This window comes from Hyla sarda, chromosome 11, assembly GCF_029499605.1.
Source record: "Hyla sarda isolate aHylSar1 chromosome 11, aHylSar1.hap1, whole genome shotgun sequence".
Taxonomy (NCBI): Eukaryota; Metazoa; Chordata; class Amphibia; order Anura; family Hylidae; genus Hyla; species Hyla sarda.
In genome coordinates this window covers 43407737-43422208 of record NC_079199.1, presented here as the reverse complement: position 1 = coordinate 43422208, position 14472 = coordinate 43407737, and the positions used below count along the sequence as shown (strand labels likewise).

Genomic DNA, 14472 nt, shown 5'->3' with positions numbered 1-14472 from the left:
CTTACCGAGGTGATATGGGGTACACACCTATACCCCGGTGTGTTAAATATATCAAAAGAACAGAAAAACAGTATCCCCCACCTCAAGGTTAGTGTTTAAATACTAATAATGTTACAATAAGACCGTGCTTCAATTATTCCAATAATTTATTAAAAATGTGTTATAATATCTTATATTCCACTCTCACAGGGCCCTTGTGGGAGAAGAAACAATGTTAAAATACAAATAAAAAAAATGTATAACTCCAAACTGACTGGACTTTGCCAAAGGGAGAGTAACCGATCCGGCTTGCAAGGTGAGTCTTACCCTCCTTCTAGTGATCCGTCCACACCCCCTCTCCTTGTCTTCTTGTGTGTACCCCTCAGTAAACCCTACTCCCATCACCCATCTCTCTCTCTCCTCCTCTTTTTGTTCTTCTACTCCTGAGCCTCTTATACTTGTTCTTCTTCTCCACAAGAGTATGTAGCCATCAGACCGTACTTTTATCGAAGTGACACGGCCCTGCCACTTGTGCCAGTAGACTTGTGATGTAAGACTACCTGATATGTATGTACGCAGTACAGACGACATAGCGAATGACCACTATCTCTGCTAGTATTAGATACCGATTGTGCCTTAGACACACACTCCAGAAATACATTGCGCACCGCTCTATACTAGCAACCTGTCCTTATTTTCACGACGATCGCTTGCCTACTGTCTATACATAATGGTGTCTTGATATTTTGGAAGGCTGACATACAGTAGGTTTTATTTTTATGCTTCTTACTCTTGTTTAGTTACTTAAGTGCATATGTACCTCATACAGATTTATATTTGCAATGCTGTTTTTGATGCACCATTGTTAAAAAACTTCAATAAAACTTTGAATATGGAAAAAAATATATATAACATCATGCAAAAATATTCTATATGCCACTTTAGTTATGTTAGTTATTATTAGTATTGCAAGTTGTGTCCATTGATGGACACCGATATACTTAGGAAATGTAACTGTCCTTTATGTTGTAGCAATAGTCGCTACGATGATGTTACAATAATGAATTGTCTCTGGTTGGATTATTTGAGTGCACTACAAACTGTAGCAAATGATGTAATTAACGATGTTTTGTCACCAGTTCCTATGGTTCTCCTTTCTAGTCAGCAATCCCTCGCTGAGCTGCAGATGAACTTGCAGAGATGGGTGCTGGCATGCACAGACGGCGGCTGGTCCTGACGGCGCAGGGCCCGGGTGATGCCGCCCGATGATACCGAGGAGATGGATGCAGAGCCTCGTGTTTTCAGCGTCTGACGTCAGCAGTCTTGCAAACCATAGGAGCTGAAACTGATTGAGTCCAGACTTAGAGGTAGGTAAGTCCTGGAAGTGGATTGCTCACTCAGGGCTGTAGGAACTGTCCAGAGTGCAGAGTGTAGCCAACCAGAGTCCTTGCAGTAATAACTTTCTGAGCAAAAAGTGGCATAAATAAAAATATTAAAAATAACTAGACTCGTTTCAGGGTGCTTAATAATGTCTGACCCTTTCTTCAGTAGTCATGACTACTGAAGAAAGGGTCAGACATTATTAAGCACCCTGAAACGAGTCTAGTTATTTTTAATATTTTTATTTATGCCACTTATGCCACTTGTTGCTCAAAAAGTAATTACTGCAAGGACTCTGGTTGGCTACACTCTGCACTCTGGACAGTTCCTACAGCTCTGAGTGAGCAATCCACTTCCAGGACTTACCTACCTCTAAGTCTGGACTCAATCAGTTTCAGCTCCTATGGTTTGCAAGACTCCTGACGTCAGACGCTGAAAACACGAGGCTCTGCATCCATTTCCTCGGTATCATCGGGCGGCATCACCCGGGCCCTGCGCCGTCAGGACCAGCCACCGTCTGTGCATGCCAGCACACATCTCTGCAAGTTCATCTGCAGCTCAGCGAGGGATTGCTGACTAGAAAGGAGAACCATAGGAACTGGTAACAAAACATTGTTTATTACATCATTTGCTACAGTTTGTAGTGCACTCAAATAATCCAACCAGAGACAATTCATTATTGTAACATCATCGTAGCGACTATTGCTACAACATAAAGGACAGTTACATTTCCTAAGTATATCGGTGTCCATTAATGGACACAACTTGCAATACTAATAATAACTAACATAACTAAAGTGGCATATAGAATATTTTTGCATGATGCTATATATTTTTTTATTTGAATTTTAACATTGTTTCTTCTCCCACAAGGGCCCTGTGAGAGTAGAATATAAGATATCATAACAAATTTTTTTATAAATGATTGGAATAATTGAAGCACGGTCTTATTGTAACAATATCTCTAATATACTTTTATTATTTATTATTATTTTTTATTAAAATGGTTTAATTTACATTTGAAAACCGGCCACTAGGGGTCTCCCTCCTAGTGGCCGGCTGCAGCCTGGCGTGACGTCACGCCTGAAAAAGGACTGATTTTGGAGTGGCAATCAGTCCTTTTTCAGTTAGGCTGCACTCGCTCCCTGCCTGTCAATCAGATAGACGGAAGTGAGCGCATTGGCTCCCCGGCCACTGGCTGGGAGGCCACTCCTCCCGCACATCGCCGCCGCCTCGTCACCGCCGCTGTCCCTGCACGCCCGCTGCCCGGACTCTGCAGTAAGTGTAATGAGGGAACGGGGTATGCGGGAGGGGGGTTTGTGATGGAGGGAATGGGGTATGGCGCGGGGGGGGGGAAACGGAGGGAACGGGCTAGCGCCATAGCGCCGCATGTAACTAGCTAATAGTTTATCTACACAGGGTGCCTCCAGCTGTTTCAATACTAAAACTCCCAACATGCCCTGACAGCCAATAGATGTCAGGGCAAGCTGGGAGTTGTAGTGGTGAAACAGCTGGAGGCACCCTGTGTAGATGAACTAGGGGCGGAAGTCCCCCCCCCCCAGCAGGCATCAGTGACGTGGTGCCTGCTGGGGAAGTCTGCCTGGTAGTGAGCACACTACCAGGCAGAAAAAAAAGTTATTTTTAATATAGTAAAAATAAAAATTAAAAGCAGGGAGGGGGTTAGGGATAGATTGGCAATAGGCAGGGACAGAAAAAAATAGGATGGTGGGAGCTACCCTTTAAGCATTTTTTTTTTTTTTTTTTTTATAAACAGTGCCACACCTGCCCACAGGTTATAGGTAGTATTGACTCATTCACTTCACAATCTGTTGTGTTTCCATTTCATTATGTTTATTTTGCTGTAAACAAGAGCATAGTTAAAAGGGGTACTCCGGTGGAAACTGCGGTTGACACTGCGTTTGTATTTACATTTCACATATACCTTTTATACTAAAATGTATACAGTGAAACCTCTTTGAAATGACCACCCAAAATTACACTAAAAAGTAGTCTTCTTGGGGGGGGTTGTATAACTGTATGTTAAATGGATTCCTCTGTATGCCAGAATCTGTTTTCCATTGACTTGCATTATAAAAAATAAAAAAAGCAGCAATGCATGTGGTGTCTGTTTTTGTTTGGCTGTGTACATTAGTGTAGTTACTCCAGTGGAAACCTTTTTTTATTTTTTTTTTATCAACTGGTGCCAGAAAGTTAAACAGATTTGCAAATGACTTCTATTAAAAAATCTTAATCCTTCCAGTACTTATTAGCTGCTGAATACTACAGAAGAAATTATTTTCTTTTTGGAACACAATGCTCTCTGCTGACATCACGAGCACAGTGCTCTCTGCTGACATTTCGGTCCATTTTAGGAACTGTCTAGAGCAGCATATGTTTGCTATGGGGATTTTCTCCTACTTTGGACAGTTCCTAAAATGGACAGAGATGTCAGCAGAGAGCACTGTGCTCGTGATTCAGCAGAGAGCTGCAAGAGTTTGCTGCAAATAAAAAACAGTAATAAAAACAACAACCGCAACCACCAACAACCGCAACCACCAACAACCGCAACCACCAACAACCGCAACCACCAACAACCGCTACCACCAACAACCGCTACCACCAACAACCGCTACCACCAACAACCGCTACCACCAACAACCGCTACCACCAACAACCGCTACCACCAACAACCGCTACCACCAACAACCGCTACCACCAACAACCGCTACAACCAACAACCGCTACAACCAACAACCGCTACAACCAACAACCGCTACAACCAACAACCGCTACAACCAACAACCGCTACAACCAACAACCGCTACAACCAACAACCGCTACAACCAACAACCGCTACAACCAACAACCGCTACAACCAACAACCGCTACAACCAACAACCGCTACAACCAACAACCGCTACAACCAACAACCGCTACAACCAACAACCGCAACAACCAACCACCGCAACAACCAACCCTACCAACCACCACCCGCCAACAACCACCGCCAACAACCAATAACCTCAAAATACAATGGCATAATTGACCAGTTTTTTTCCCCCCCCCCTTTTTAGTTCCACTCCCCAACAAAATAAATTATACAAAAATGAATAATTACATTATATTAAACCCAAATAGAAACCAACCACTACAACCTGTCCCTCAAAAAACAATATCTATTCATTTAGCTCTTGGAAGGTGATTATGTAAAAAATGGATAAGTTCCAGTACAAACGTCTCTATGTTATTGTTCCTGCAAAGCCAAGGTTACTGAAGCCTTGAGAATGACTGTGGCGATATCAATATCTTAAGATTCTATATATATTACATAAGTGTGCCTGCCCTGCTCCTAAATCACCTTCTCTACTGATCCACAGGATTAATGCAGTGATATCCAACTCGCTGAAAACTTAAAGTGCTAAGTAGGTCCAAGGTTTATTCTTAGGCATTCCCAAAAGATGACCCAGAAGACCTCTTGCCTCACATCTTAAGACGTCTATACATTAAAGTGAAGTCGTGCTTGGAGCCGTCAGCAGGAGCCTTTGTGGTCTCAGCCGTACACAGGTCTGACTTATGTCCTTATAAGACGGGTGCAGCACGTTTATAGCAGCGTTTCCCAACGAGGGTGCCTCCAGGTGTTGCAAAACTACAACTCCCAGAATGCCTGGACAGCCTTTGGCTGTCCAGGCATGCTGGGATTTGTAGTTTTGCAACACCTGGAGGCACCCTGGTTGGGAAACACTGGTTTATAGAGTGAGCAGGAGTCCAGGAGGTGGAGGCTCATCCTGACATTAAAGGAGATGTCCGGTGCTCACTTTTCTTATTGTATCCGTTCCGGGCTGCAAAAAAAGAAGAAAATAAGCTTTCTCTTGCCTGCCTACGCTCCCCCGGTGCTCCGGTACAGGTGTTTGGTCCCCGGGCTGTATTCTTCTTACTTCCTGTTAGCCCGGCACGTCACACGGAGCTTCAGCCTATCACTGGCCGAGGCGGGACATCGCTGCGGCCGGTGATAGGTTGAAGCTCCGTGTGATGTACCGGGCTAAGTAAGAAGAATATAGCCCGGGGACCGAACACCTGTACTGAAGCACTGGGGGAGCCTAGGCAGGTAAGATAAAAAATGTTTCTTTTATTTTTCAGCCCGGAACGGATAAAATAAGTAAAGTGAGCACCGGACATCTCCTTTAACAGAAGCAGAAGTAGTTGAATCTCTGTCTATGGATTTTAATAGTGTAACCACAGATCAATACATATACAGCGGCACTTCTAAGCTTGTGATGATCCACTGAGAAGAACTGGGCTCCAGGGAAAGTTTTAGCTTGCAATGTTTGTAATTGTATTGTGTGCCATTCACACCACCCACAACAATCCAACACTTTGAAACCTATGCCAGCTACGAGCTACATTGGTGTGGGGCACACAGGCAGTAAAAATGCACAACATATACAGAAACGTTTGGGCCCAGATATACTAGTGCAAATGCAACAAAATTTTGTCTCACTTTCCGTCAAAACTGTCCAGGGGTGTGGAAATTTAATAAACTACTTGTCCACGGGACTAAAACAGAGCAAAAATCTACTTGTCCCTCATGACGATCCACTTGTCTGGACCAATTTTCGCTTTTACACTCAAATTTTTTTCTTCTCGCCCAACAATAGCCATAACTACCTACTATAATGATAATTTTTCAACAACATCTTGTTGTTTTGATACTTTAGGTCGGCCTGATTAGAGCAATACCAGACTTGTATAGTTTCCGTTATGTTTTACAAATATATAACTTTTTTGAATTTTTTTAATTGCCATTTTTTGACCCCTGTAGCTTTTTATTTTATTTTTTATTTTCGCATACCAGGCTGTATGAGGGCTATTTTTTTTGTGACAATCAGTTTTTTGTATCAGTACCATTTTGGTATTGATCTGACTTTAAAAAAAAATTTCCTGGGATATTATAAAAATTGCAATTCTGTGGTTTGGTATTTTTTTTTTACATTTCCGTCATTTACCGTATAGGATAAATAATGTTATATTTTAAGAGTTTGTACAATTACGCATGCAACGATACTAAATATGTTTATTTTTATTATGTTTACATATTTTTATATAGGAAAAGGGGGTGATTTGAACTTTTAACGTGGAAGGTTTTAACGTGTGTCTTTTAAACTTATTTTAAAATTTTTTTTTTTTTTTTTTTTTGATAGTACATATACAGTAATCTATTTTGGAACTATTTTCTACTAGCTGAGTACCGGCATTGCCCGTTTGTTTCCTACCTAATCCTTGTGGGGGAGAAAAAGCAACATAGGAGGAAGTACCTCATATCCCATCCTCATATCCCAAACTATCATATATTTTTATTTGTCATATAAGTAACGTGTACTAAGTTTCCTCAAAATATCTCCAAGCATTTGGAAGTTATGCTGGAACATACATTTCCCATAGACTTAAAATAAAAACCCTGCCACAAAAAAAGACTGTTGCAAATGGTGGAACATACACACATTGGGGGACATGAATCATTATTTGTGTATGGTAGAAGCAGTTTACCCCTTTTCCCAAATTCTAAATTATGCGCAGAAGCGCAAAATTTATCAACCAAGCGCAATGAGCTTCATAAATTGCGGGTAAATGTAGTAATCTCCTCCATCCACTCTTAGGAAAATAGAATCAATGATTTAGAGCATCTTGCTACGTTAAGTCCAAGATGGCTTATATTTGCGCAAAAAAAACTAAATTTTTGATGTAAAGGAAAAGTACGCAGGTAATAAATCCATGCGTACTATAGATGTCACTCCAAGGTACCCCGATTCGGCCACATCTGGAGGACATGCTCTACCAAAACGTGCGCAAAAAAAATGTGCCAAAAAAGGGCTTGCGCAAAATTTTGCGCAAAAAAACACACACAAAACAGGGGTAAAATCTTTCATACATGTCCCCCACTGAGTGTGTGTGTAATAAATATATATATATATATATATATATATATATATATATATATATATATACACACACACACACACACACACACACACACACACACACATATACATATATACACACACACACTCCAAAAAATTATCACAATCTCCTTGATCGTACGAAGGTCATCCAAGGACACTACACTGAGGTGGTTGCATCATACCATACCTGACAGCCTTGCCCCACAGCTCTGGGTATTTTTAGAGTTACAGTAACACAACATATTCAGATGAGGTTTAAACTATAGTATTTCCCCTTTCTCTACCATATCCCAAAATATCCAATCAATTTGCTATAGACCAAGTCACTTGCTTAAAATCATAAAATTATATGAAGAGACCCAAACTGAACTTATATACTATTTATGATATAACATGTTGAATAATTACAAGGATATTTGTACAGAAACACCTTCAATATAACTACTGGTGACGGTTATGTGTTTGATACAATTGTGCCCCCTGCTGGATACTTTCAGTAGCTGAGTACCCGGCGTTGCCCAGTTTTTCCTTCCTAATCCTTGTTGGGAAGGAAAATAAACAGAGGAGGAAGCTTTTGACTTCATATCCCATCCTCATATATTGTTGTCATATCCCGTCATCATATCCCGACTCGTAATATGTGTACCAATTATTGAGATATCTCCAGCCGTACGGAAGTTATGTGGGAACATACATTTCCCATTGATTTGCATGGGACTTTAAACAAAAACCCTGACCCTCACAAATGGGGGTAGTTAAGGGTTAAATTAACTATCCTATATTTTAAGTGGACATATAAGTAACATGTGACCAAGTATTATCGAAATATCTCCAGCCATTTGGAAGTTATGCAGTAACATACATTTCCCATAGACTTGTATGGGACTTTAAATATAAACCCCCGCCCCTGGCAAATGGGGGTGAGTAAGGGTTAAATCACCTATCCTATGTTTGTTGCTGACATATAAGTAACGTGTGTGCCAAGTTTCATGTTAATATCTTTAGCCGTTTGGACGTGATGCTGGAACATACACACATACACACACACACACACACACACACGTTGAGATATATATATATATATATATATAGAGAGAGAGAGAGAGAGAGATTATGATCTATACATTCATGGTCGTAAATGTTGGCACCCCAGAAATTTTTCAAGAAAATGAAGTATTTCTCACAGAAAAGGATTGCAGTAACACGTGTTTTGCTATACACACGTTTATTCCCTTTGCGTGTATTGGAACTAAACCAAAAAAGGGAGGAAAAATAGCAAATTGGACATAATGTCACACCAAACTCCAAAAATGGTCTGGACAAAATTATTGGCACCCTTAACTAAATATTTGGTTGCACACCCTTTGGAAAACATAACTGAAATCAGTCACTTCCTATAACCATCAATAAGCTTCTTACACCTCTCAGCCGGAATGTTGGACCACTCTTCCTTTGTAAACTGCTCCAGGTCTCTCTTATTGGAAGGTGCCTTTTCCCAACAGCAATTTTAAGATCTCTCCACAGGTGTTCAATGGAATTTAGATCTGGACTCATTGCTGCCACTTCAGAACTCTCCAGTGCTTTGTTGCCATCCATTTCTGGGTGCTCTTTGATGTATGTTTGGGGTCATTGTCCTGCTGGAAGACCCAAGATCTCGGACGCAAACCCAGCTTTCTGACACTGGGCTGTACAGTGCGACCCACAATTTGTTGGTAATCCTCAGATTTCATGATGCCTTGCACACATTCAAGGCACCCAGTGCCAGAGGCAGCAAAACAACCCCAAAACCTCATTGAACCTCCACCATATTTGGCTGTAGGTACTGTGTTCTTTTCTCTGTAGGCCTCATTCCGTTTTCAGTAAACAGTAGAATGATGTGCTTTACCAAAAAGCTCTATCTTGGTCTCTTCTGTCCACAAGATGTTTTCCTAGAAGGATTTTGGCTTACTCAAGTTAATTTTGGCAAAATGTAGTCTTGCTTTTATAGGTCTCTGTGTCAGCAGTGGGGTCCTCTTGGGTCTCCTGCCATAGCGTTTCATTTCATTTAAATGTCGACAGTTTGTGCTGACACTGATGCTCCCTGAGCCTGCAGGACAGCTTGAATATCTTTGGAACTTGTTTGGGGCTGCTTACACAGACACAATGCAAAAACTAAGTGAACTTCTCTCCTTTTTAAGGAGAGAAGTTCTCTCCTTTTCCTATTTAACTTTGGATTTAGGGAAAAATGATGTCAAATGGTGTTAACTACATTCTTCTTTATGTACATGTTGTAGTTTTTATCATTATTTGAAAACCTGGTTTATTATAGATCAGTGTTTCCCAACCAGGGTGCCCCCAGCTATTGCAAAACTACAACTCCCAGCATACCTGGCTAGCCTTTGGCTGTCCGGGCATGCTTGGAGTTATAGTTTTGCAACAGCTGGAGGCACCCTGGTTGGGACCCACTGGAATAAATTGTGGAATACTGACCGGCGTCTGGAAGCAGCAGAAGAGCTGTGTCAGGAACGGGTGGTTACAAGCCAGGGCCAGGATACGCTTCTCAGTCATCGTACACTCCACGTCATCATCCTGAAGAATCACATCCTTCTTTAGCACCTTCACTGCAAAGAGGTTATCTCCATCTCTGGATTTGGCAAGCATCACCTGAGGGCAGAAGAAAACAATAAGCAATCCGCTAAAGGTCTGGGGTTACCAACACAAAACATTCAATGGGCACTGTCAGATCCAAAAACTTTTAATTTGTTACTGATGAAAATTAAACACCTTATGTAATATGGTTGTTTAAAATGTTTTTAATATTTAATAAAGAAAACGGCTCCTGAAAATCCCACCACTATGGGTCCTTGTACCTACTGGGACGCTAATCAGTCCTGCAGCATCAGGCTTGAAAACGAGTCGAAGGCTGCATTCACAATTTTTACACTACGGGTGCCGGATCCAGCTGGGGGAGGGGCAAACAGGGCTCTCCCATACCCCAGCCGGAACCAGCGCTGAACTCCATTTACTTTAATGAGCCGACCGGAGAAAAAACGGTGACCCCTGACGGCTCATTTTTGACCCGTATGCAGTTTCCTGACCGGAACTAAAACCGTAGTCTACTACGGTTTTAGGTCGGGTCAAAAAAACGGACATGGGTCAAAAATTAGCCGACCAGAGTCACCGTTTTTTCTCCGGTCGCCTCAAGTCATATAGATGTTTTATGCACACAGAGCTTATTGCTTTGCAGTATGAAGCTGCAGGGACTCGATGTAGCTCTATATAGCCTCCTGTATACAACTCTACCGCGTGAATAAGACTTAAAGGGGTATGCCAGGCTTTTAAAGTTAATGATGTCAATTTACAATACTGTGTAATATTCTTCTATTACCTCCATGGACAGCTTTGTGCTGTTTTCATGAATGGAATACACACCAGAAAGTACTGTAGCGCTATTTTTTTTTTTCAGAGACAATACATCATAAGTCACATGGTCTTTAGGGGGCGTGGCTATACTGCAGTGGGTGAGTGGACAGCGTTACTTCAGTAAATCTATTCCACCCTGTTATCATAGCCATACCCCCCTGGAGGCCATGTGACTTATGACATGGAATGCTGTATGGAATCTTGGGAAAGGTCAGTAAAATAAAAAGACTTTTACTAACTACAGCACTTCTGGGTGTGGATCCTGCGCATTAAAATGGGACAAAGCACGGAGGTAATAGAAGAATATTATATATTACTATAACTTTGCATCATTGGCTCAAAGGCTGAAGAAAAAAAATCCTGCAATACTCCTGGAAAAAGCCTATACCGGCGAAACGCGTATCTGTTGCTACACTCTTACTGGTTTATCTTATTTGCTTGGGGGCATTGGTTTTATACCATTAAAGGGGTACTCTGGTTTAAAATGATTATTTCTTTTTTTTAAATCAACTGGTGCCAGAAAGTTAAACAGATTTGTAAATTACTTCTACTAAAAAAATCTTAATCCTTCCGGTACTTATTAGCTGCTGAATACTACAGAGGAAATTCTTTTCTTTTTGGAACACAGTGCTCTCTGCTGACATCACGGGCACAGTGCTCTCTGCTGACATCACGGGCACAGTGCTCTCTGCTGACATCACGGGCACAGTGCTCTCTGCTGACATCACGGGCACAGTGCTCTCTGCTGACATCACGGGCACAGTGCTCTCTGCTGACATCACGGGCACAGTGCTCTCTGCTGACATCACGGGCACAGTGCTCTCTGCTGACATCACGGGCACAGTGCTCTCTGCTGACATCACGAGCACTGTGCTCTCTGCTGACATCACGAGCACTGTGCTCTCTGCTGACATCACGAGCACTGTGCTCTCTGCTGACATCACGAGCACTGTGCTCTGTAGTATTCAGCAGCTAATAAGTACTGGAAGGATTAAGATTTTTTATTAGACGTAATTTACAGATCTGTAACTTTCTGGTACCAGTTAATATTAAAAAAAAAAAGTTTTCCACCGGAGTACCCCTTTAATTGCACTGCCCTGCTGCACTACTGCACTTTACATCCCAAGTTATACTTTGCTGGTTCTTGTGTCACTCTAACTAAAGAGCTGCCTCGCCCCTTCTAGAGATCTACCTCTTGGCACCACCACAGCACTTTCCACACATTTGACTGCATGTGTGCATGTTTACATGTGTTTCTCTACTCTTGTCTATGATCTATCCCTATTTGTAGAGTTATTTTACAGACATAAAGTGCATTACCTTGTCAGAACTTTCATCCCAGTATCCTAACACACACACACACACATATACATATATATACAGTGATCCCTCAACTTACAATGGCCTCAACATACAATAGTTTCAACATACAATGTTCTTTTCTGGACCATTGTAACTTGAAACCAGACTCAACACACAATGTACAGACAGTCCAGATCTGTGAAACGTGTCACAACTGGAGGAACTGACCAATCAGAATGGGCATTCACTGGTAAATCACCTCTATTACTGAAGTACAAGCACTGAATGGCTGTCTGTTAGCGCCCCCTATGGTACAGGGAGGAACTACAAGTTCTGTACTACTCCTTACCTGTGCCAGGGTTAGCTGCTCCTTTGGACACCAAGTAAGGGCGGCTCCATTTGGGACACTGTGTGTACTGTATAGGACCCTGAAGAAGCTCCTGTCCTCTACAGAAACCATTGTTTCTCAACCAGGGTGCCTCCAGCTGTTGCAAAACTACAACTCCCAGCATGCCCGGACAGCCAACGGCTGTCCGGGCATGCTGGAAGTTGTAGTTTTGCAACAGCTGGAGGCACCCTGGTTGGGAAACACTGACATAGACAGTGAATACAGCTCCCAGAAGCTATTGCTTACTTTTTTTATGCAAGGACTTACTTTATCTATATTAGTTATCTACTTATTTTTCTTTAATCCTCACCTTTTCCTATTTTTTGGATGACATTTTGGTGGCTTCAGAACCAATTACCAGGATTCCATAGAGTAATGGTCTCAACATACAATGGTTTCAACATACAATGGTCGTTCTGGAACCGATTAATATTGTAACTTTAGGGTCCACTGTATATTATTTTTTTTTTTTATACATCAATAAAGACTTGCTTATTAATTTTCATTACTACCTGGTTTGGAGCTCTTTCTCCGTGTGGCTGCACGGTTATAGGTGTATATAGTTTCAATATGTGATGAACAAGTTCACAAAAATATCACATCTGCACTTATGGTAAAGATCCTTTAGCGTAGACATGCAGTAAGTCACTCAGCACTGTACATGACACATGGCAGTGGCTTACAATTAATTATTGGTTCTTCTTTAATAGGATCACAAAAGTAAATAAAAACTGAAAACTCGAATGTAAAAGCTGCAAAGCATTTCCTTAATAATGACGCAATTGTACGGTACTTGATACAACCAGTACTCTGACTGTAACCATTGACCTACTTAGCTGCATTTTAAATAGAGAACATTCAAGAAAACAAGATTAGACTCAACCTAAATATTTCGATTCAATTCAAGAAAGATACAGATGTTACAAGACGGTATGTTGTAATAAGAGTACTACTTCTATCAATCTCTTTATATAGATAAGGCTGGGGATGACAACTGGATAGAGCCTGGATATGGACAGGATTATGTAAAAATGATTAGAGTTCTACAGCACATGGCACTGCCACATGCAGCCAGCCAATATGATGGCAAATTTATGGACTCCATGTGCCACTGCCGGATGTCAAAAGGAAAAAATATTCTTCACTAGAAGATGTCGTTCTGAATACCTGAAAACATTTGGCACAAATATAAAATTATGGAAAAAAAACAAAAAAGAGGCGACACTCACCATGCAGGGTATCTTTATTCACACATTGGTGACAGGAGGCAGGCGACAGGCGGGGGAGTAGCAGGGAGGACCGGGCCGCCCGGCATCCCGGTCCTCCCTGCTACTCCCCCGCCTGTCGCCTGCTTCCTGTCACCAATGTGTGAATAAAGATACCCTGCATGGTGAGTGCCGCCTCTTTTGTTTTTCTCTACACCACAGATTTACTGCTTTCCTTGAGGCTGAGCACCACTCTGGGAGGCTTGTTTAGTCAGTTCATCCATCAGTGTATCCTTGCGTTTCTTCCCAGGCTTATTCTCGTACGTGCCGGCTACATTTCTTCTATACACTCATAAAATTATGGATGTGCACCATTATGCACTTTTAAGCAAAAATATTCTTAGAAGTTAAAGATGTAAGAGTTTTGAATAACGAATTTGTCCAAATCCATATCCAGTTTCTGGAACCATACAGGTGTTCATGAAAAGGTCCCTGTATGGTTTTGGACTCACGGGACAAAGGACTGATAGCATATGTACTGTAGTACAATAATATGGCTACCAAACATGCTGTGACTAGTTTTTAACTGCAGCAAATGTGGAGAAGTCAGAAAATTTTTGAATTGCTTCTATACTAATAGAATGAATAGTCTCATGCAAAAAAAAAACAACAAAGACTAGAAGAACTAAAAAAAAAAAAAAAAAAACATACCCTATCCGCAGGGGTACGACAAACAACCCCCCCCCCCCCCCCCCCCCGCCCCGTGATCTCCTGTGCAGAGCCCAGACTCTCTCTCCTGGAGTGGCGCTTCATGACCCCCGCCCGAATGGGGGGCCGCCACTGCCCCTCCATATATCTC

General features: G+C 41.7%; 1 protein-coding gene across 3 annotated transcripts in view; it reads right to left on the bottom strand.

Annotated features, from left to right (window-relative positions):
• PRKCH (protein kinase C eta) overlaps positions 1-14472 on the bottom strand; it is a 185728-nt gene that overhangs the window by 62630 nt on the left and 108626 nt on the right. For all 3 annotated transcript variants that reach the window (XM_056545930.1, XM_056545928.1, XM_056545929.1), the window contains exon 9: positions 9786-9959. In XM_056545930.1, coding sequence (XP_056401905.1) covers positions 9786-9959 — 174 coding nt within the window. The remainder of the gene's footprint in view (positions 1-9785; positions 9960-14472) is intronic.